General features: G+C 42.3%; 1 protein-coding gene across 2 annotated transcripts in view; it reads left to right on the top strand.

Annotated features, from left to right (window-relative positions):
* Nucleotides 1-24,204, top strand: part of LOC134359661 (uncharacterized) — an 88,729-nt gene extending 64,525 nt beyond the window's left edge. Inside the window, exons 4-9 of one of the 2 annotated variants that reach the window (XM_063073159.1) lie at nt 84-178; nt 2,145-2,341; nt 4,748-4,826; nt 7,725-7,903; nt 16,756-17,463; nt 22,804-24,204. In XM_063073159.1, the coding sequence (XP_062929229.1) occupies nt 84-178; nt 2,145-2,341; nt 4,748-4,826; nt 7,725-7,903; nt 16,756-17,463; nt 22,804-23,047 (1,502 nt within the window). In that variant the 3' untranslated portion in view covers nt 23,048-24,204. Of the gene's footprint in view, nt 1-83; nt 179-2,144; nt 2,363-4,747; nt 4,827-7,724; nt 7,904-16,755; nt 17,464-22,803 lie in introns of both variants that reach the window. The other variant, XM_063073158.1, reaches the window with a different exon arrangement.
* The last annotated feature ends 829 nt before the right edge of the window (nt 24,205-25,033 follow it).

Raw genomic sequence — 25,033 nt, 5'->3', positions numbered from 1 at the left:
CTCCTGTAACAGCACGCTGCAGTTTCTAGGTTGTGATTTTTGATTCATCCTGTTGGTTATAACTCTTCTATTTTCTATCGCAGGATGTGGAATGAGTGCAGCTTTTGCTCTCGGGCGCCTCTGCAATTTTGACATTGGTTGCAAACAGGTACTAGACTTGGAAGAGGCTGCAGCTATGGTGAGTCAGTCTGTGGCTACATCTTACGATGATACCAACTGAAGTAGCTTCAGAAAGCACTGGCATTGCTCAGAAGAGAGAAATAGAGTCGATGTTTCTGGTTAAAGGCTTTTTAAGAGGAAGTATAGAGGCAGGGAAGAGGGTTGATTGAGATAGGAAAACCTCTGTTATAATGTAGAGGGAAAGATTAAATGGGAAATAGGATAATGGGAAAAGACAAAGAACCTTGCTTTTGTTTGAGATATATGTCATCATTTGAAATATTGATATGGTAATGAAGAACCTGCCACCAGACCTAGCCAGAACCTCTCAGGTCACTTGGACTGTTCCCTGTCTTTATTCCAAGTTCGTGGACCCAGTCACTGGTGCAGGGTTCTGCTCCTTGAACAGTCAGTTTATCACACCTTTCCAGTCTTGGCAAGGAAGAAGAGCAACTGTTCGAAGATAAACAAGATGAAAATGGAAATGTACTCCATTTGAGGTTAATAAAGAAACTGGAGGTGGCCCTGTTAAAGTGCATAATGTTCCCAGTGAATGCAAGCACATGTTTATATACACATATGAATTATTAGTTTGGAGTTGGACAAAAACTGCTATCTGCAAGTGAAATATCTAAACTTTACAAAGAGAGTACTGGCTGGGTGTTGCTTAACCAGCAGCAGTTTGAGAAGGGTGCTGGAAAAGAATCGCCGCCCGAAATGTCGACTATTTATTCATTTCCATAGATGCTGCCTGACCTGCTGAGTTCCTCTAGCATTTTGTATGTGTTGCTTTGGATTTCCAACATCTGCAGACTTTCTCATGTTAGGCACTCTGAGGAAGGTTGCTGCCCCTCTTTATCGTGTGTGTGGAATTGTGAGTAAGTGGGTCAGTAGCAAACAGGTCTGAGGAAACTGAGCAATGACGTGTAATACACATCAAAGGTGCTGGTGAACGCAGCAGGCCAGGCAGCATCTCTAGGAAGAGGTACAGTCGACGTTTCGGGCCGAGACCCTTCGTCAGGACGTGTAATGCCAGAAGTTGATTGTGTCATTTTAAAATTCATTTAATACAATGAAAATGAAGGAAGGCTGGGTTCAGTGTTTTTCTTCAGGTATTGAAGTCCATATTTTGTCAGCGTTTCTAGACTAACTGAACAAGTACTTGACCCTTCCCCCTTGTAGGAGGTCACTGTCTTGTCTAATTCCACAGACATACTAACCATTTGTGAACCCAGCTTTCCTCAGGATCATGTTGATGATGGGCAGAGACTTCTTGACGCAAGCCTGACTGAAGTCCCCAGGAATGATTTGAAAGGCATCAGGCTAGGCATTTTCTTGTTTGCATAATTACTGCTTGAACCTGTATTTCATTTCCTAATCTGAATGAATGGACATTCTGTTCTTGCAAGAAATCTGGTTATATAAGATTACTGGGGCAAATTTCACAGCAATATCTTGGGACCCTAGTAAGATTGGGTCCTTAATCATGTAGCGGTTTTCTTGCAATATATTGTCGGCCAGATCCTGTGAAGTCCAGTGAAGGAGTGCAGTGCAGTGTTAGTTGAGATGGCCTCTGTCACTGTTCATCTGGATTTACAGTGGGTCTGCTTTGGCTGGGTATAGTTGGATGCCTGTAGTTTGATCTACCTGTTTTGGCCAACTGTATTCAGCCCACCATTTCAACTCAGTGACCTTTCATCAGAACATGTATTTGTCTGTGAGGCCGTCGTCTACTTGGATCTCTCTCCCTTCACAGGTGCTGTCCGACCTGCTGAGTATTCTCAGCCTCAGCATGCTTCTGCATGCATTTTGAATTTTAAGAATCTGTGCAGTATTTTGGTTTTGAATCAGGCTTAATGTGGTTCGTTTTGACTGTATAACGTAGCAGGATAAGTCTTGGGTTTGGGAAGTACCTCTGATAGGTTGGACATTCACCCTGGCTGACGTCCACCGTGTCTCTGATCTGCAATATTGTCTTTGTTTAGATTACGGCACTGGAGGAGATGATGTCACACGGGGATACCGGAGCAAGCAAGAATGCCTGCTTTGCCCTGAGCTGCCTAGCTGCGGATAAGGATGGCCACGCCCGTGTCTTGCTGAGCCCTGCCTTCCCGCAAATACTGAACTCCTTGTGCGTTTTACTGGAGTCACAAGAGCAGGAGTCAGCCTGGTTCGCTGCCATGTGCGTAAATGCAAGCAGTGTGTGAGCCAGTTGTTCTTTGGAGATAATCATAGTTTTTCAGCAGGAAAACAGACCCTTCAGCCCATTAAGTCCATGCTGACCATTCAGCATCAATTTACACTAATCCCACTATGTTTTTCCTAGCATTCCTATCATCTGCCTCTGCATCCTCCTACACACCCACACAGTTTACAGCCACCAAATAACCTACCAGCCAGCGCACCTTTGGGATGTGGAGTTAACAGCATCAGCTATGGGAAGCACTTATATTCACAGGGAGGAGGTGCAAATTCCGCACAGGCAGCAGCCAAGGATTGAATTTTGGAGCTGAGGCACTGCTCTACCATATATGCCACCCGCTTGTCCCAATGAAAGCAAATGTGAGGAGATTGGGTTCTTCCTGTGGAGGTGATAGAGTATGTTAAATCCAAGGCAGGTTATCCATGTATAGGACACTTGGAGGTTGTTGATTCAGAAAAGCCAGTCAGGATGCTCTCAATTGTGCCCCTGTAGAAAGTCATTAGGATTTAGGATCTTTGCAAGATTGAAGAATTGAGGGTTATGGGAACGGAAGAGGTGTTCCTCTTAGCACAGAGCAGCCATGGTCATATTGAAAGGTGGAGCAGGCTGGTCGCCTATTCCTTCTCCTAGGGTCTTATGTTTTTGTGTCAGGGTGATGAATGTTATAGAGCAAAACAAACACTGAAACAGGCCCCTCACCCCAACTCATTCATGATGACCAAATAATATTGTCTACTCTTGCCACATTAGACAGCTCAGATCTGCCTTGTGCCACTGTCCAGTGAAAAGTCTAACCTGAATAGGGCTGAAGATGCTGCTCACATCTCATGTGAAAGCACCTCAAACATTGCTTGTCCGCCACACCTCTTCAGCTGCAGAGGAATTTCTATGTCTTGGCCTTGTATATTATTTAAAGTGATGCACCTCATATGCCACATAAAACAGCAGCAGATTTTATGTTAGTGGACATTGCAGGCAATTTTCTCATAGATTGTTATGATCAGGGAATGAAAATATGTGGGGTCTCGAGTAATTCTTTTTGTGCCCAAATAGAATAATATAAACATCATTTTAATTATTAGGTAACTAATTATCAACCTGGGTGACGAGGTGGAGATACATCTCAACCAAAGGAGGTGTAAGGCGCTCCTTCCCTCCACTAGCCTTCAGATCACCCTTAACCCTCCCCCAACCCATCAGGGTCACGTGAAACCCTGGGAGCAAGTGGTGGATGGTCATATGAACAGCTGGTGCATGTCACAAGTCCTGCATGTGCCACCACTGATGCCAGGCAGACAGTCTGTGCAGTATTGATAATGGCTTGGGTCACCAGTCTTGTAAAGATACTGCCGGGAAGAAGGTAATGGCAAACCAATTCTGTAGAAAAATTTGCCAAGAACAATCATGAGCATGGATAGAGTGATCCCCCACGTCATAAGACACAGCGCATAAGGATGATGATAAATCGGCAGCCCAAGTGAGTTGGAAATTTTGTTCCCTTTAATATATCTGCTAGCTGTCAGCTTTTGAAAAATTAGAGGCATAGATCTCCTCCGTTGATCTCCTTAGTGTGAGAACATATTCGGCAAACAATGAGGCAACAGGTCTTGAGGTTGGGCAAACCCCTCCATACCAGCCTCCTTCTTTGTGTTCTGTGCTGAAGTTGTAGATTCTGACTGGAGTCTCTATGATTAATTGTCTGCAGATTGCACTTAGCTTCCACCAGAATTATGGCAGCAGATGAAGACTGAACTCATCCACATTCGGGACTGATGATGTCAAGTCAAGTCAAGTCAAGTCAAATTTATTTATATAGCACATTTAAAAACAACCCATGTTGACCAAAGTGCGGTCCAATCCATAACAGGTAGCTAAAATCACAAATACAAGAAACACAGATATAAACAACAAGGCACACAGCTTATAGGCAGAAAATAAACAACACATGAGCCTAAGCTCCAGCCAAAAATCAGCCACATCAGGAAGATTCAAACGCTAGTAAATAAAGGGAAGTTTTGAACCTGGACTTAAAAGAGTCAATGGAGGGGGCAGATCTGATAGGGAGGGGAATGCTGTTCCACAGTCTAGGGGCTACAACAGCAAAGGCGCGGTCACCCCTGAACTTAAATTTAGATCGTGGGACAGCCAGGAGCCCCAAGTCAGCCGACCTGAGGGACCTGGAGGTAGAATAAGGGGTTAGAAGGTCTGCGATATAGGAGGGGGCCAGCCCATTTAGGGCTTTAAAAACAACCAGGAGAACCTTAAAGACATCTACTTCATAGACAAAGTATTGCAACTCATAAAGAAAACAAGTATTCTGTATTGATCCATTAGGTCCCCTCTGTATGTGACTGTTTGTGAGGGATGGTGTTTCTGTATTCGCAGGACGTTAAGAGTGTTGGGCAGCTATCCGAAAGGAGTTATCAATCTGAGAGAGCATCCAAAAATCTCAACCCTGTTAAAGGTAGGTAAAGATTATACAGTAATCAAGAGTGAGAAAATGAAAGCTTCCAGTGACATTGTTAAGCATCAAATGTTACTTGAATTTGTGCTACGCACTAATTTGGAAGAATTTCCAGCTCCAGTAATGGCATCATGAGCTCATTCAGTGAATTCAGAGCCTGTTAGTTGCAGGCCACAGCCTCAGTTCAGCGCAGAGATGAGTAAACCTTACAGAGCAGATGGCTGAACCAGCCCATCCCTCACCTCTGGCCCCAACACCCCGACCTTTTCAATCTGGCCTGGCACTTAAGAGGTTTGGGAAAAAAAAGTACTGGAAACACAGGACAGGCTAGAAAGTATCTTTGGAGAGGGAATGAGTTAATGTTGATTACCTTGCATCAAGACTGAGTAAAGTTAGAAATCGAACACGTTTGATTGCGGAGGAGTAGGGTGGAGACAGCAAAAAGAATATCTCCCAGCATGAAGGGCAGGAGGGAATGGATAATCAAGTGGTGGTGCTGCTGGCTGAGAATAAGTGGTGAAGAGTTGCTAATCAGAGCTGATATGTCTGTAGGAGGTGTAAGTATAAAGAGATGAATCAAAACAGACAAGGAAGAAACAATGCTAGGACAGTGATAAGATGTAAACTGAAAAATAACGAAGGTGCTGAAAATGTGATGCTGAAATTCAGATCCTATGTGACCTGCTGAATATTTCAACCTTTCTCCATGTTTGTTCAGCTTTCCATTAGCTATGTTTATTTTGGATTTGGATTTTGAAATTTCAGGTTTTGTCTTGTAGTTTGTGCAGAGTTGGTTGATCCAGTTTCTTCTTTGTGTTTGAATTAGAGAAGAGGAACTCATGTCCAGCCTTGGGTTGTGAGAATGAGTTTAGGACTATGTTTTTGTGGAGTTTATGGGAAGTTTAGTACCTTGCTGAATCTTAAGGTACAAAAAATAGTTAAAGGTTCTGTAACAGGCCCTTACACATCTCTGTGTGGAGTCACACCCATAATCAATGGTTTGGTAGTGTAAGAAAGGTAGCAAGAAAGAAGTCTAAACAATTACAAGCCCTCTTGCAGATTTGTACTGACGAATGGGTGGAAAATCTGCCTCTTTCCTATGAATCTAATTGCTTGTCTGGTATCCCTCATGAAGAGCAATCAACTTCCTCCTCCTGCAGACTTCAATGACAATAGCAAGTCCATTAGCAACTGTACAATAAAGCAGCAAACTGTGGAATTATGTCTCCAGTCTTTCTTCTTTGAGATAAACCTATTTCTTCAGCCTGTCTTAATGTTTCCTGTGACTCTAAGTTATGTCTGAATAATATTTTTTGAAGTGCATTGGGATGCTTTTCTCTATTAAAGCTGCTGTATTAATACTTAATTTCTTAGTTATGTGTTTATTTTCACATTGTTATACTTCCTTCATTTATGAGCGCCAGTATTGAACTACATGTGTGTATGTTCTTGAATTCCATTCAAGAAACCATGTGAATCACATTATACAGCTTCCTCTATCTTGTCTGATAGAACCATCAGGACCACTTATATTTGTACTTACAGTGATGGAGAAGGATGTTACATGGCCCAACTTGTCTATGTCAGCTCCCTAGAGGAGCAATCTCATTACCCCACCTCTCCTTACCTCCCTGTACTGCTACATCTTATTCTCTCTCACATATGCCAATCTACCTGTGAGTCATTGAAATGTTGAAAGAAAATGGAGGACCCATAGGAGACCCACATGGTCATTGAGAGAACGAGTAGACTCCACACAGATAGGTCCTTGAAGCTATGAGGCCACAGCACTATTGCATCACTGTGTCTTTGGGATATGCTGGGAGTAGGGTATGGGATTTGGGAAAGAGGAATAGGATATATTAGTGCAGACTGTAGGGGAGGGGTTGTTGGAAGTGGCTATAGGATTTGTTCGAGTTGGCTGTGCAGGGTGTTGAAGCAGGTTATTAGCTGTGAGCTGTGGTTATGTGTTAGAGTTGATATTAGCATGTGTTAGGATGCCCTTGATGTTTGGGAATGGGGAGTGGTTGTGCTTGTAGTCTCTAAGTATGTGTTAGACTGAGGTACTGTTGTGAGTTGAATGGACTGTTGACACAATGGAGTGGCCAATGATTGTTTTGGTTATGTGGATGGAGTTTGTAACAGTGCGTGGCTTGAGAGAGGCTTATGGACTGTGGTCCCTGTTAGTGTGTGGATGATAAGATGGACTCTTGACCTCACAGTCTATCTTGTTATGATCTTGCACTTTTTTGTGTATCTGCATTGGATTTTATCAATATCGTCTCCACTTTATTCTGCCTTGTTTAATCTTGTTCTACCTCAGTGCACTGTGTAATGATTTGATCTGCATGAATACAATGCAAGACAAGCTTTTCACTGTATCTTGGTATATGTGACAATGTTGAACCAACGCTAATACCAGTGACGGAGTGGACTGTGGGGTAGTTGGAATGTGTGGTGACTCTGTAACAGACTGTAGATGGGTGTTGGAGGAAGCCTGTAGAGGTATTGTGAAATCTAACCACATGGTTGGGAGGGGAGGCTTGTAGTGGGAGGTGATATATTGGCAGCGCCACTGTGGAGCTGAGATTATGCTTCTCAGATAAAATGTTAAATCAATGAAGGCAGACAAGGGTAGAATCAGAGGGTTTCCTTTACACAAACTCAGTAACTTTTCAGCATGCCTTTGTGTGGTTAGGGAGTAAGCTAAAACAGGTGTGCAATTATGCAGAGCTTAAGCACGACATGAATCAAAGGGGTGTACTGTATGTAGGTAGGAATAATCCAACCAGAAATACCATTAATGTTTGGTTTATTTCAAATGAACCGTACATCAAGGAGCAAAGTAATCTGCCCAGGGTTCTGAGTCCTGCTTTTAATTCTGCCCAAATTGAACAGACCATGGCCTGCTCTCCCACTGCTGGCAAGGATCTGCTGGAGGAAGTGGACTTCACCTTGAGAAAGCTGCAGCCTATCCCCAAGCCTTCACCTCCTCACGTAGACATTCTGAGTGTCAGTTCAATCCAAATCAGTTGGAATAAGCTTGTCCTTGATAGCGGACTGGAGGTGATGTACAGGTAAGAACACACATGGTGGTTGACTAATGTATGATAATCATTAACCGTACCTCCAGCATTAGTTCCGGAACAATCCAAACATTGTGGAACATGGGAGATAGATGACCCATTTATTGTTTGTTTTGTAATTCAATCAAAAAAAAAATCCCAAAGGTATACATGTTGGTAAGTTAACTGGCCACAGTAAATTGCCCTTGGTGTGTAGGTGGGTGGTCAAATCCCAGGAGATGGGAATATTGGGAGAATAAAGTAGGGAATACTGTAAATGGGTGGTTGGTGTAGACTTGGTGGGGCAAAGGGCCTATTTCTGCACAATATGAACCTATGACTCTAAACTAGTTCTCATAATCCAAGCTGCTGAAGCTGAAGTATTATTACACTGCTTAACTTATCTTTAATAAGTGAGTCAGTATAGAACTGTAAAGCCCTACAATCCTTTGGGTGAAGGGGAAAAGACTTTTTTTTTGCTCTTTTGTGTGTGAGTTAAATATTTTAAATTGTACCTAATGAATTGATTTTAATTCTGACCACTAGTTTCCATGGCAACTCAGTGCTCAGTACTTATAATTGCCCTTAAAAGAAGTAAGCTACCACACAATCCTTGTCTAGAATCTTGAAATCAGTCAAATTTAGTCCCACAGAATCAGGATCAGGTTTAATATCACTGGCGTATGTCATGAAATGTGTTAACTTTGCTGAAACAGTACAATGCAATACATGATAACTATAGCAAAAAAGAACTATGAACATCTATTGGTATATTACCTTTAGATAAAAAGGAGCCAAGAGGACTTTAGATTAATCCCTATTGTGATTTTAGAACCTCTCAAAAGTGCTTTAAAGGCAATGCAAAACTAGTGATGATCCACTCTTATATATAGGATAGGCAGCATAACTTTGAAGAGCAGTAGGTGGTCAGGGGACCCTAATAAAGCTAAAAAAGAAAGTGGCAAGGGAGGGAGGTTCTGTAGCATGCTGCCTCAGGGAGCTTGCTGGAAGATTTTTGGCAGCAATGGACTCGTTGTTATGGAGATGGCTAAGCTTGTTTAAGAAGCCCTTCCCGAAGGTCTCATGAATTAACTGTTGCAAAATCTGTCTTTTCACCATCTTTATAAATATTGTAACTATGGAGAGTAATTCCAGTAAGGCGTGTTTTCACAATTATCTGCTCCAAATGCTAAAATGTTTTCTATTATTAATGGGGATTCTTAGTTGCAACTATCTTCCTTCCTGGGAACACCTGACAATTGGTATTAAGCATACAGATTGAGACAGCTCTTCTATTATAGTTTCCTGCATTTATTAATGCAGCTACAGAACTCTGCAGATCTGCCTAAAAATGCAGTGTTATTTCAGACATGTTAGCTTGTTATCGAACTATTTGCCTTGTGTAGGTCTTTAAAAATAAGACTCTTACCAGATTTCTCTGCAGCTTCGTGATCAGCAGACATGAAGATTTAAAAAATTTAAGTGTCTGCTGATCATTAAGCTGCAAAGAAGTTCATTGATGAGTTTGCGAAGATCATTGCTGATGAAAATCTAACACCAGAACAGATCTATAGTGCAGATTGTTTTTATGCTTCACATAAAACCTAAAAAATATTAAAAAGCAAATACAGTGTACTGTAAACTTTTAATTCAAACATGGCATCAGTGCACTTATAGGTAGATCTGCAGAGTTCCGTAGCTGCATTAATCAAGGCAGGAAACTTGAATAGATGAGACTGAGAGCCTGACATGGTTTGTTGTTGTTCAACAGCTGATTCAGGTATTCTTGCAATGCTGCTGTTCTGCTTTTGTTACCCTGCACACATTAGATTTTCATTATATTGTTGGTATGTAATAATTTTTACTGTTAAGTACAAATGTATAATGAACAAGTTTAAGACAAAGACTGCTTACTGGTAGCCCATAAATTCAGAGTTGGAAATGATGGAGATCCCAAGCTATCTCATTATATAGTACAAAATCTGAAACACCTCTGGCCTTAAGCATTTTGGATAAGGGGGCACTAAACCTGAATCTCCTTCAAAATCTACATGCTTACCAATATTGCCAAAAATTTAAGACTCACAGATATTACTGTTTCACGGACAAATAAAGAGCGAATGGAAATATGTGTCGTTCAACCATGTGCTTCAAATTGAATCAAAACTAATCCCTGACTAGTAACACCACCCTTTCTCTTTTAATCCCTCCTACTCTGTCGTGCCTAAAACATCAGAAGCCCAGAATATTGAACTCCCAGTCCTGCCCCTCCTGCAACTAAGTCTCACTTATGGTTACAAATATCATAATTCCAGGTGTTCATCCCTGCCCTGAGCTCATCTGCCTTTCCTACGATACTGTGCCTCTTGCATTGAAATATACACAGCTCAGGACACTAGTTGCTCCATACTCTACCTTTTGATTCCTGAGTTTGTCTGAGGTCTTAACAACAGCAGTTTCCACAACCTCTCCACTATTTGTTTTGCACTCCGGTTCCCATCCTCCTGCAACTCAAGTTTAAACCTCTTCCCTCTCCCCCCACCCCCCAGGTGCAGCACTAGTAAACACCCCTACTAGGATATTGGACCCCTTCCTGGTCAAATGCAAACTAACTTTTCTGTACAGGTCCCACCTTCCCTGGAAGAAAGCCCAATGATCCAAAAATCTGATGCCTGCCCTCCTACACCAACTCCTTCATCACATGTTAAATTATATAATCTGCCTAGCTCTGCCCTCACTAGCAAGTGGCATGGATAGCAAGCCTGGAGGCCCTGCTCGTTAACTTAGCACCTAACTTCCTGAGCTCACTTTGCAGAACCTCATCGCTCATCCTACCCATATTATTGGTGCCTACATGGACCACAACATCTGGCTGTTCATCCTCCCACTTAAGAATGCCAAGGACTCAATCCAAGATATCCCGGACTCTGGCACCGAAGGGGTAACAAACCATTCAGGAATCTCGTTCTCATCCACAAAACGTCCTTTTTATTCCCCTAACTAATGAATCCCCTATCACCAAAGCTCACCTCTTCTCTCCCCATCCCTTTTGAGATCTGACTGCTGTGACTTCCCTATGGTAGGTCATCCCTCTCAACAGCATTTAAAGTGGTATACATGTTGTAGACATGTCTGGTGACGTGGGTACTCTGCACTGCCTGTTAAACCCCTTTCCCCTTCCTGACTGTGACCCAGTTTCCTGTGTCCTGCACCTTGGGTGTAACTACTTCTCTGTACGTCCTATCTATCACCCTGTCAGCCTCCCGAATGATTCGGATTTCTTCTAGTTCCAACCAACTCCTTCACACAGTGCTAGAAGTTGCAGCCTGATGCACTTCCTGCAGGTGTAGTCTCTTTGCCTTCCTATATTCTGCAAGAGGATCATTCCACTATCCTGCTTGGTATCTCTACTGTTCTAACTGAGCAGATATAAAGAAGGAAAAGCAATAAACAGTGGGGGAGAAAATAAACTACCTTTTTTGCCTTCTGTCACTCAAGCCTCTTCTCACTGAAGCCTTGAAGAGCTAAAGCCTCAAAATCCCCACTCTAACTCTGTCTACTCCAACAATGGCCGCTCCTCATGTCTATCAATCCTGAATGCTGATTGGCTGCTGCTCAAAGCACCAAACTACTGTGAGTTGCTCCCTTTTCGACTTACTTAATGAAACTGAGTGAGGTACGTCTTCTTGGGCTTCCAATCTCTGATTTACCACTGCTGAAAGCACCAAACTGCCACGAGTCGTGTAGTCTTTTCTACTCAATTGGCGAACCAATGAATTACCTCGGAAGTGAGTAGTGCCCTCTCAATATGTTCGACATGCAGTAGTTCCTCAGAATCAAGAAAGGGAGAGAGTTTACTGAAGGAATTTAGTTTTGGGAGCGATTCCTCTTTGTGATGCACTGTACAACCTCTGCAGAAACCTGTTTTGAACAAGAAGAACGATTGCTTACAAATGTGCCAGCCACTGTAAAGTCTGTCTTTGGTTACTCTTGTAAAGGAATGGCAATATCTAAAAGCTGAGCAATTGCTCTGGTAAGTGACTCCCAGCTTTAAAATCACTCAAAAGTATCCATTACCAAGTTGGAGCAGTGATAAATAAGTGATGTGGGTCGACAGAAGAAGAAAGAAGAAGAAAGCCCTTAATTCCAAGTGGAGTCATCGGGACGCCATCATGACGGTATTTTTTTTTTAGCAGGCTTTCTTATTTTTACAAGGCTGAGTTGCTAGCTCGACGCTCAACCCAGCATGGATGGAAAGCGTGCAAGGGAGCCGGCTGGATTTGAACTCAGGCTCCTTCACTCTGAAGTCCGGCGCTGATGCCACTACGCCGCCAGCTGGCTAATATTGGTCGACACTTAAAGACATATTTCTACATCCACTTCAGGGTCGACTGAGCTGAAAAGTTACCTGCTGGCTATGTTACTGTTGAAGATCAGCAAGAAAAGCTGGGCCAGTTAACCATGAGGAGAGGGTGAGCTGATTACCTTGGAGTGCTCTTGTGATCAGCCAGGTTGAGATTGGTAGAAACATAATTCCATTAGCTGTTCTGAGTTGGCCACCTGATATGTTGGCTCCTATGAAGTACATAAATATAGAATCTCCTTGTTCCATTAAATATACAACTGAGCTGTTGGTAAAGTATTTGATATTGTTTAGCTTTGTGCCTAGCACTTTGATTATAATCTCAACTACTAGAACAGCAGCACCAAGTTCATGCCTTGGTGTGGTGAGATCAGATTTGGGAGCAAGCCAGCTTCACTATATCCGGCAGCATCTGTGACCTTCATGCAACAGGAGCAGCAGCTTTAGTTGATGCATCACACAGTAATGCAGCCTTCTTTCTTTTGGGCTGTGGATAGTGGAACACTGTTATGTATTCTCGGTTCTTGAAATTTTAGATCAGATTATGAGGACACTCAGTCCTCATTTATTGTCATTTAGAAATGCATGCATGCATTAAGAAATGATACAATGTTCCTCCAGAGTGATATCACAAAAAAATCAGGACAAACCAAAGACTAACACTGACAAGACCACATAATTATAACATATAGTTACAGCAGTGCAAAGCAATACCATAATTTGATAAAGAGCAGACCATGGGAACGGTAAAAAAAAGTCTCAAAGTTCCGATCGATTCCCGATAGTCCCCGATAGCAGGCGGCAGAAGGGAGAAACCCTCCCTGCCATAAACCTCCAGGCAGCAACAACTGTTGATGCACTGGAAGCACCTGACCACAGCCGACTCTGAGTCTGTCTGAAAACTTCGAGCCTCTGACCAACCCTCCAGCACCGAGCACCATCTCTGCCAAGCGCTTCGACCCTGCCCTGGCTGCCGAGCAACAAGCAAAGCCGAGAATTCGGGGCCTTCCCCTCTGGAGATTCTGGATCACACAGTAACAGCGGCATCTGGTTTCTCCAGATGTCCCTCTGTTCTCTCACGTCTGTCTCGATCAAATCAGGATTGTGCATGGCACCCTACTTGACAGATAACAGATATCATTCACCAGAGTGGCCGCGCAAGCTGCGTGGTGCCGCCATCTTCTCCTCTATGGTGCTGAAGGGCAGAACCACTGCTGCCACTGCTTATGTCTCTCTTCACGCAGTTGGGCACCCATCCACTAGTGTCCGAGGTCAACTCTCTTAACCTGAAGTGTGTCTGGATACTGACTAGAGCAGCAAATCCATGAGGGTCAAATAGGCTGTTGATAGTCGATAGCACACTACGACGTGTAAGGGGTCTTTCAGTATCAGTGACCTGGAAAGTAAGTATGTTTGTAACAATGTCCCATCCAAGGCCCAGAATACACTGCACAGGAGGGAGGTCCTGTCCAAGATCAAGAATCTGTAGATATTTGGCCATTTCTAGGGTGGGATATATTGCATGACCTCAGCACTGTTGGATGCAATCTTACGCAGTCTGAGATTAGAATACACCAACATGCCTTGTGCTGCCTTCAGCATGTTAACTGCTTCTTCTACATCAGACAATGATTTAAGACTCCCAGCAACATTGGAATATCTCTCTATGTTCCTCCATTCTTCAGTCCTGAATTCCTTCTCTTCATCGATAGGTGTCCTCTCAAGGCCTTTGATAGACACAGCTGGTGAGGGCCAGTTACCAAATACATGATTTCTCATGTGATGCTTCAGAAACACATTGTCCAGTGATGGTCATGAAACCACAGGAAACTGAGGTAATTGCGATGATCCCCTCTCACAAGGAAGCTGTGGAACATTTGTTCGATGTCTGCCATCACTACAACATACTCAGTTCTAAAGTGCATGAAGACCCCAGGCACACTTTTATTGACATCTGGACCCCTCAAGAGCACATTGTTCCGTAATACTCCTATGAACTGTGCACTTGAATCGTAGATAATTCGTATTTGTGCAGATTTCTGGGGGTGGTAAACTCCAAAGTTGTGAAATCAGCAACTTTCTTTGTTGGGATCTGGTGGAGGAGCTAGCTCAGTTTGATTGTTCCTAAAGAGTCGCTCCATGAACTCTGCATAATGATCTTGCATTTCTGGTTTCTTTCTCAATGTTCAAGTGAAGGACTTGAGTTGACTAAGCTCTCTGATGCTTGCTAGGAGTTGTTGTGGAGGCTGGAAAGGAAAGGGGGCTACCAAACCGTTTGACTCATCTTTGCTGAACTCTACATTCATAATTCAAAGGAAAACCTCATCTTCGATGGAAGGTGCCGGCTTATAATCATCTTCTGTGTGACAGAAGACCATCTTGCCTCTGTCTGGTTGAGCAGAGGTAAGTATATCAGGGTGCTTGGTTTGTTTTCCTGCAATCTTCTCTTTCATATAGATTCTACACTCACAGGGTCTGACATGACTTGGGCGCAGTTCTCCAAGACATTGGTCTTAAATGTGTTGACAGTGGGCTGATCACCCACTATGACCGATCACAGGTCCAATCATAGGGCATAAGGTGCATTGTGTTGACTATTGCACTGTTCATGTACCTTTGTGTATAGGTGGTGTCTCTGCCAACCAACAGGAGAATCTCAACAGAAGACTCACGTGGGGGAGGGGAGGCATCTTGTCAACTATGTCCTTATGTTATAAATGACCGTATCCAGCTTCGTGAGTTGGGGTTTTATCCCTGTTGTTGGGAATATGGTCACATTCAATGAGGGTGGGCAAGGGTAAGCAGATTCCCCTCCTATTGACTCTATCACAAATCCACTGGCTCTCCTTCCATCAACTTCTGATGTTCCAGAACATATCTTAAGGGTATATAGGGAAACAGAACTTTGAATACTGAAAATGTCAAAGAATGTTGATTTTGCTATTGGCACATTGCTCTGATCATCTAATATTATATATGCCTTTATTTTTTGCTCAGGATATCCTTTTGGGTATATGTTGACTGATTTTAGAGTAGGATTATTCTTAGAAACCTTTCCCACATGTCTCTTTGGATGAGGAAACAGCTACACATGATTGATTCTCAGCTGACTCGCCGTTGTGCTCTGCTGCAGATGTACTGGAACCAGTAACAGCCAAACGTGCCGGCCCTGAATGAAGTACTGATAAGTGCTGATCACAATTACACTCAATGCAGTGCATGCTAACTTTAAGGTCCTTTGCCTGGTATGTTGTTGAAGCACAACATCTGAAGCATATTGAGTGCTTCCTTAGAAAGTGTCTCCGGTCTGCAAGCAATTTTTTCTCTGAACCCACTGCATTTCTTTAAGGGGTGAGGTTTCTTTTGGACAGGGCTTTGTCGATTGGGTTTCAGAATGAAGTTTTTTACTTCAGTTTTGCTGACCATGCTTTTGCTGGATAGTTCTCTTTGAATGACATGCTGCTGACGGTTGAGAGCGCAAAACAAGGGTCCTTTTGCATTTCTGTGTGCAGCAGACAAATTCCACAAAGAATGAAAATGACAGATGGGGGGGGGGCATGATGCTTCACTTTATACTTGAACATTTCAGTTATCCATTGAACTTTTATGTTAGTTTCTCTAAAATAGGGCTTATTCCTCTTGCTGTGTCCAAGAAACTCATTCCAAGTAGGTCACCCTTGATTTTGTGGCTTGTAATCCCTACAATAGATCTGCAAGCTCCTGTAGCTTTTGTGGTTCTTCATGAGAGAGCTTTGGAAAATTATCAAGCCTGCTGAGGAGAGATTCTTCATTTGCTTCTGGAGAGCCATAGCATTTGTCCGGCTTCTACCACATCATTGCAAATCTGGAGCTGGATTATTAATGTGTACTGCCCTAACCCTTCTTGCATGTTGTAGTGACTCTCCATCAAGTCACTTACAGAGGTCTAGCTCTTGGCAAGGTTTGCGACTTGGCCCTTCAATGGCAGTACAGTGTGTGTCACAGATATTGAATGAAAAAAATCTCTTAAACCTAATAAGATCCTAGTTGATGTGTGAACAAGCAAGTTAATGTTGGCATTTAGTGGACTAGGTCAGTGGCACCTTTTAATTTGTTTCTAGTGAATTGTGTCCATTTCTGTGTGGTGGTGTTTGTATTCCAGAAAGCAGATCCTCCATTAAAGAAGTCAACAGCATCAATACAGAGATATGAAAATTAACAGATGGAGCACAGGAGGCAGGAAATTAACATATGGTATCTCTTTTTAATTCATCTGACCCAGTGAAGCTGAGGCTACTTGCAGTACCCCTGCTGGTGACTACCTCAGCAGAAGACAACTAACTCATCACCAGAAATAGACCTTGAGGATAATCTGACTAGGTGGATGTTATTGGGAGCATACAAACTGGTGAAGATAATTCCTCTAGAATACAATCTTACATTCTGATTTAATGTTAGAAGTTGAACATTATTTTATTGTTGTAAATTGTATTGATTTTGATTTGTTCTGCTGTGATTTCAGCTTGCTCGATGGAGAGAGGCTACTTTATAAAGGCTCAGATTGCAGTTTCATCCTAACAGATGTAAAAATGAGTAAAGAATATGCTTTTAAGCTGCATGTTTCAACTGAAGTCGATGATGGACTGTACAGTGACGTCACTATGACAACGGTGGAGGAGGCTGTACCAAGTCGCCCACTGGACTTTCGAGTGATTGGCTGCACTCCAACACAGTTGAAGTTGGCATGGTCTCCCCCAGCAGAGCCCAATGGTGTTATCAAGTGCTACGTGCTGTACAGAGGTGACATGGCGATTGAAACAACGTCAGAGCAGAGCTGTATAGTGAGTGGACTCACACCCTCCAAAACCTACGAGTTCCACGTGTGCGCCTGCACCAGCAAGAGAAAAGGCGAGAGGTCCTCTCTTTGCGCAAGCACCGCCGATCCTGGTGACCATGCACCTGGGAAACTGACCCTCAATGTCCTGGGGCGCAATGAGATGTTCATCACCTGGGACGTGCCAGAGGTGCCACTGGGACGCCTGTTCAATTTTGAACTCAGCATGAACGGGAAGGTGGTGTACCTGGGTGCTGACCGCTGCTTCACTGCCAGGCGCCTGACGGCGAACACAGAATACATCTGCACCGTCAGAGCCATCACTAGCGAGGGGAAGTGTGAGAGCAAGCCCGTAACAAAGAGGACAGCCAAGGACGAGTATATAAATACAAGCAGGTACATTCCATTTACCACACTTGGCAGTTAGAATATTCCCAAAAAGTGACAACACAGTAGCTCTCGAATGTAGCAAAAAAAAGGCAACTTAAAAAGCACTGAGTTATCTCCAGAAAAACTTATTTCCGCCTCTGTAATATCTCCCCAGACTTTATCATTCCATCTAAAACAGGGAATGCTAGAGATATCTAGCAAGTCCGGTAATGCCTGTTGGGAGAAACAGTTGGTCACTTTTCCCAGAATTTGTTTCGCAATTCACAGCTGCGGTTCGATTCCATGAGCAACTCCAGCATTTTTATTTTGCAGTCCCAGATCTACATTTACTTTTTTTCTCCAAGCTGACTTTCTCCTCTCAGTATATCTAAGAATATTCAGAACTCGGTTGTGTCCCAATTCTCTATTTTAGCTCCAAGTACTATTCTTTCAAAACCCTTTATGGCTTTATCACTTCCTCCCACTGTTAGCTCTGTCAGTCCTAAATGTGCTCTTTGAATTCTTGTCATGAATGTCAGTGATTATAATCACTATAGCTGCGGCTTGGTTGCTTGCTCCCTTCTCCTCTTTAAAATGTCTTAAAACCTACCTTAACTGCGATAGTATTCTTGTAGTTAATTTGGTATAAGATTTTCCGTTACACCCAGATGGAATTTTATCCCATCAAATCTACACCAGCTCACAGAATAATCCCATTCCTCCACTACTTTTCCATTTTACCTGTTTTTCCTACATCTCAATCAGCCACCAAACCCACCCCTCTCAAATTCTACTGCTCATCTTTTCACTGGGGGTAATTTAGCAAGGTCAATAAACCACCCACCCACCCAGAAGGAGGAGGAGTAGGTATCTGGTGGCTAATTTGGCAGGGAGTGAGAAACGTAGTTGTAGTGCAGTAGGTGGGGAGAAAAATGTTGAGGATAAATCAGTCGAATGGGCGGAGCAGACTGGGGCAGGTTACGGAGCATGAAAGGACTAGCAATTTCAGCTGTATTTACTTGAGTGCAGCTGCCTTGCGGGTCAGTCAGATGAATTGAGATCAGAATCAGGCTTAATATCACCGGCGTTTGCCATGAAATTTGTTGTCTTTGCCGCAGCAGTACAATGCAATAGAGTAAAAGAGAAAAAAAAACCTGAATTACAATAAGCACTGTATATATAAAATAGTTAAATAAATAGTGCAAAAATTTAAAAAAACTTGAAAGAAGTGAGGTAGTGTTCATGGGTTCAATGTCCATTCGGAAATAGGATGGCAGAGGGAGAAGAAGCTGTTCCTGAATCAGTGAGTGTTTGCCTTCAGGCTTCTGTACCTCCTTCCTAATGGTAACAATAGGAGCAAGGCATGATAGGGGTCCATAATGATGCATACTGCCTTTCTGATCACCACTCCTTGAAGATGTCCTGGATACTACGGAGGATAGTGCCCACAATGGAGCTAAGTTTACAATTCTCTGCAACCTATTTTGATCCTGTGCAGTAGCTCCCACAATCCAGATGGTGACACAGCCAATTTGAATGCTTTCCATGGCACATCTATATAAATTCGGGAGTGTGTTTGGTGACGTGGATCAACGCTTGGAATTATGACATTATTGCACGCACAAAAGAACTGGGAACTTAATGGTCTGGGATTTAGATGTTTCAGATGCTATGAATGGTAAATAAAAGAGCAGAGGGAGTTGTATGACTGATCTTGGAGAACACCGTGACAGTACTTAGAGAAAATCTCCTGGAGGGATCATCTCGGCATTATACCGGTAGGACTTAGGAAAAAGAGAGGGTTGATTGCTTTGCTGGGTGAAACTGCAAGCTTATCAATATTCAGAGGGAATTAGAGAAACAGACATGTAAGTAAATCTCAGAAAATTGTAAAAGCAGTAGGGTTGTGGGAGTGGGGGATTTAAGTTTTCCTGACTGGGATTAAGAGAGACAGAATTAGTTAGGTGTGTCCGAGAAAGTTTATCAGATGCATCACATGCCGATAGTCCTACTAGTGATAGAGCAGCAGTCTAACTTATCCTATGAAATGAAACTGGGCAGTTGTGAATGTTTCAGTGGGGGAACGTTGTGGGAATGATGGCCATAATTTTGCAAGTTTCAAGGTGTTTATGTAAAGTTCTAAGGTTATTCCTTGTATTAAGGTCTTGAATTGGGGATTTAAGGGTATTGAATTTTTCCTTTGATCAGGAAGAAAAAATTGTGTGGCAGGTATAAAAAAAGATGGCAATGGTTTATTATTGCCACATGTACTGAGCTACAATGAAAATCCTGTCTTGCATGCTGTTCATAACAATCAAATCATTACACAGTGCACTGTGCCAGTACATGGTAAAATAATAAAATGAAGAATAATGTGCAGCAACAGAAAACGTGCACTGCAGCTAGACAATACAGTGCAAGAACATAACGAGTTGGATTGTGAGGTCAAGGGTCCATCTTTCTGTTACCTACCTACGAGGCAAATAGAATCAAGTGAGTCTCTTGAGTTGTATAGAAAATGGTGAAGAGAAAAAAGAAATTAGGAGGGCAAAAGGGGGCTATGAAATATCCTTGGCTAGTAACAATACGGAGAATTCTAAGATATTCTACGTATATTTGGAGCAAAATGGTATCTGGGGAAAGAGTGAGTCCCCTCAGGAACCAATGGAGTATCTTGTGGATGCAGCCAGGTGATGTGGATGAGGATCCAAGAGAATACTTACCTGTATTCACCAAGGAGAAAGATATGAAAGATAATGAGTTCAGTAAGAAGTATATGATAATTTATTTATTTATTGAGATACCGCGCAGAATTAGGCCATTCCAGCCCTTTGAACCATGCTGCCCGCAACGCCAGATTTAACCCTAGCCTAATAAAGTGACAGTTTACAATGGCCAATTAATTTACCAACTGGTACATCTTGGGAATGTGGGAGGCACCCAGAGGAAACCCATATGGTCGTGGGGAGTACATACAAACTCGTGATAGACAGTGGCGGGAAATCTGTAGCATGTTGTTAATGTCTTTATTAAGAAGATATCATGTTCTAAGAATGTTAGAATGTTAGATATCATGGGATGCACGAGTGTTGACAAGTCTCCAGGGCTGGGTGACATCTGTCTCGTGTTGCTATGGGAACAGAGGAAGAGCGTGCTGGAGACCTGATGGATATTTCTGCATCTTTGTTAACCAAAGGTGTGGTGTCAGAAGGTTGGTAGGTATATTGGAGGAGAAAAAAAAACAGAACCAAGTTTGAGGAAAGAGACAGAAATTTCAGAGGGTTTGAGGAGAAAGTTTTTTTCATACAGAGAATGGATGATATTTGGAACTCACTGCCAAGGAGATTGGTGGAATCAGAAACAATTACTATGCTTAAGGTGAGCACTTAAATAGTTAAAACATAGAAAACCTACAGCACAATACAGGCCCTTTGGCCCACAAAGTTGTGCCCAACATGTCCCTACCTTAGAAATTACTAGGGTTACCCATAGCCTTCTATTTTTCTAAGCTCCATGTACCTATTAAAAAGTCTCTTAAAAAAAACCCTATCATATCTGCCTCCACCACTGTTGCCGGCAGCCCATTCCAAGCACTCACCACTCTCTGAGTAAAAAACTTACCCCTGACATCTCCTCTGTACCTACTCCCAAGCACCTTAAACCTGTGTCCTCTTGTGGCAGCTATTTCAGCCCTGGGAAAAAGCCTCTGACTATCCGTACAATCAATGCCATCATGGAAGTTAAAGCATGGAAGCTTTTGGACCTAATGCATTTTAGCATCGGCACGATGGACCAAGGGCTCAATTTCATGCTGTACACCTCTATAGACACATGGATCCATGACAAGTTTGCTCTTGACCCATGTGTTCTGAAAACTCAACAGCAAGGCCCTCTCATCACGAGGTTTATTCGGCGATAGGGCAAAATGCAAGTGTCACCCACAGAACAGGTAGAAATAATTATTTTGTTAAGCAATGTCAAACTTCTCATAAAGATCATGGATGCCCCTTGATATTCAAAATCATCATAAAACTATTAAAATATTAACCATACCATTTAAAAGTGAAGGCATCTACTAATATCCAAAATTTAAAAACAATAAAAAAATACACACTCAAATAAAATTAAATAACTCAATTAAGGTCTAGTGATCCACAGAATATAAGTACTGCTGATCCACAATTTTTTAAACAGAGAATTAAATGGTAATTAGCCCACTTTTCATGTTGTTAGTTAAGTGATTCATCATCATTGAATTTGTTGGTCACTTATTTGGGGAAGATAAGGAAGGGCAGCTAGAAAGAGGGGGAAAAAGAATATGCTAGGACTGTGATATTCAGAATACAGCAATTGCTGGAAATCTGAAATAAAAATGATTATTGGAAATCAGGTGATGAGGGAGAGGGAGTGAAATTTAAAGGCCCTCCCCAGATTAAAATCACCTGTACACATGGATGAGCTCCCATAAATATTATTAAATTCAAACAAGAACCTATCTTGAATAAATCTCTCCTCAGTAATTTCTCCACAGTAAACATAAACCATTGTCTGTCAAGAACTCAGGCTGCCACTTCCACTGTGAGAAGCTACTTAAGAAATTGACAAGGAATCATTTCCATTGATACTTCTGCAATGGTATTCTATTAAACAGTGTAACACACTGATACTTCAACCCCATCAAAATCAGCGACAAGAGAAGGACATCCTGTTTCTGTACTATTGTAACTAGACAAGAGGAGGCAATCAACAACTGTTTATGTTAACTGGCTCTCATCAACACTATTCATCCGAGGTGAGATTATTGCATTGAGTGATTTTGAATATTTTCCAACACATGGACAAAATTGACTTAAAGATGTCTGTAATATGCTCTCATACACTAAAGGCGAACTGTTTAACACTGATCTCCCAATCTACTTTGTCACGTTCCTTGCATTTTATTTCTTTAGTTGCACTACTCTTTCTCTGTTACTTTAACACTCCATCCTGGGTTCTGTTTCCCTCTGTTTTATTTCATTTATTGATACAGTGTGGAACAGCCCTTCTGGCCCAACAAGCAGCATTACCCAGCAACCCACCTATTTAACTTCAGCCTAGTCACAGGAACATTTCCAATGGTCAATTAATTAACCTACTAACCGGTATGTCTTTGAACTGTGAGAGGAAACCAGAGCACCAGAGGAATTGTGCACAAGTAAGAACTCGTGTCTCACAAATATCTGTACCACACAAATATATGTTTCTTCAAGACATAATTCAATAAATGCAGTTCCTAAGGATTTTGATGGAATGGGTTACTAAATGTGAAACTTTGAACACACAGCTACATTTTCACTTCCATTTCTTTCTGTATTGCTTTGTTTACAGATGTCTCTACTCTCCAGCCCGCAGAAGTCAATCAGTTGCTTCACCTTCAATCAGGGAAGGATCCAACTTATCTGAAGGACTCCGGAAGTCTAGAACCCAACCTGGAATTCATAAAGAACAGTTCCCTGGCAAAACACCCAAAGGTCACGACATTTCTAGTAAAGGGAGTCTGAAAGGAATTCATAAGCAGAACAGCACGGAAGTTCTTGCCAAAACTGTCATGCGACACAAGCCCCAATTTTAACACTTTTGTGAATAACTCCCAGGGGCTATGCAGATTTATTTTTTAATTGTGTAATTGTGTTGTTGTACATCAGAAGCAGATTGGTAATTTCAGTTCTTCGAAATGCTGTTGTAGCTTGTATATTTTATCTTTGTATACATACAGTGGAAGAGCAGGTTCCAGCTGCGGATGAAGAAGTGAGTCAGTTGGGAAGACACCACAATCTTAGATTAACAGCTGACTCTCCTGTTAGCTCTTCCAGTTTATAGGATTAATACAACACGTTGATGGACTCTCAGCTTTCAATAATGTCACTTCCCTTCTTATCTAACTACTTACCTAATGGAACGTCACAGCTGGAGGGACATTATAGTAAAAGTGTGTCTTGTGCAAAAAAAATAATGAGCTGGAGGTGGAAGGTTAGCATGGATTGATGGGAATATGGTGTTAAGATTACAATCCGATTCACCATGTTCTTACTAAATAACAGAGAAGGCTTGAGGGGCTGCTGCTGCTTTGCTCCTAATTTGTATGCGAGACCCTTGTTATTCAGCTTTGCCAAACGGGAACGGTCAATCTCAAACTCAGAGGAACAGGAGAAAGAAGGGTCATATAAGTGAGATTGTCTATAAAATTTAAAAGCATTAGATTAGCAGGGGCATGAGGAAGATTTACTCAAAAATAAAATGAAGGGAATCTGGAACTCCATATCTGAAATGCTGTTGGCAGCAGAAACCCTCACCACATTTAGTAAGTGCGCTGATGAACACTTGAAAAGCCATAACCCATGAGGCTACAGATTGAGAGCTTGGAACAGGAATTAGTCTAATCATTCTTCCTTGACCTGAAAACTGCCTTCCCTGCTGTATCTTTCTCTGATGTTATGAAATCTGTACCGAAGTAATCCCCTTTCATTGTCATGAAATCCATTGCCAGGTGTTTAGCATCTTTTGGAAAAATTAACCCAAATCAGTTGGAATATTCTCTGTCTACTTATTTTGTCACCTGCCCTGATTGGAGGGAGAAGTGTTGGTGAGATGTACTGATGGGGGTGAGGGAAGTGGGTTCAAAGTTCGAAGTACAGTTATTATCAAAGTAAGGGTGAGGTGCCTCCGTCGGTTTGAGTTGACTATACGAGGGGTGATTTTTAAGTTTGTGGCCTAAGGTAGGAGTCAATTTTAGAAAATCTAGCACATTTATTTTTTAACATCGTCCCCTCCTACAATTACACACTTAGTCCAGCGGTCATAGAGCATATTGGTCTTGGACCTCCAGTGTCCACAGCAGGGGTGATTGATAAGTTCATGGCCTAAGGTAGAAGGCGATAAGTTATACGGCTCTGGTTACATGCACATGCAGTTCAGCTCTTTGAGTGATTATGCAGGAAGTTTGAAGCTAATAACTCATCTCCTTCTACCTTAGGCCATGAACTTATCAATCACCCCGATGCGTTATTAACTTCAAACTTTCTGCATAATCACTTAAAGAGTGGAACTGCATGTGCATGTAACAAGAGATGTATAATTCATCTCTTTCTACCTTAGGCCATGAACTTATCACTCAACCCTGCTGTGGACACTTTCTGGAGGTCCAAGATCCGTATGCTCCACGGCCGCTGGACTAAGTAGGAGGGGACTATGTTGAAAAATAAGTGTGCTCGGTTTTCTAAAATTGACTCCTTCGACCTTAGGCCATGAACTTATCAATCACTCCTTGTAGATATTGTGTCCTAGCTGTCTCGATATGCAAGCCTGGGCAGTACGATCTGGAGAGCAAGCTGTTGCTCTTGTGGCAAGCCCTCCTCTCTCTGTGTATCTGATGAACCCAAAGGAACAGCAGGGATCAATACAGTTTGGCACCAGCAGAGTCACAGGAGTTGCCAGTCGGCATTGAACTCAGTGTAGGACTGTCTTAGGGACTCCAGCTACTCCCCATGAGTGGGTATAACCGCAAGGCAGCAGTGGGGTTTGAGATCAGAGTTTTTCTTCTCCTAGATTAGCTGCCAAT

The sequence above is a fragment of the Mobula hypostoma genome, chromosome 21, assembly GCF_963921235.1.
Source record: "Mobula hypostoma chromosome 21, sMobHyp1.1, whole genome shotgun sequence".
NCBI lineage: Eukaryota > Metazoa > Chordata > Chondrichthyes > Myliobatiformes > Myliobatidae > Mobula > Mobula hypostoma.
Note: the sequence above shows the minus strand (reverse complement) of the source record. Positions and strands in the feature narration are given on the sequence as shown.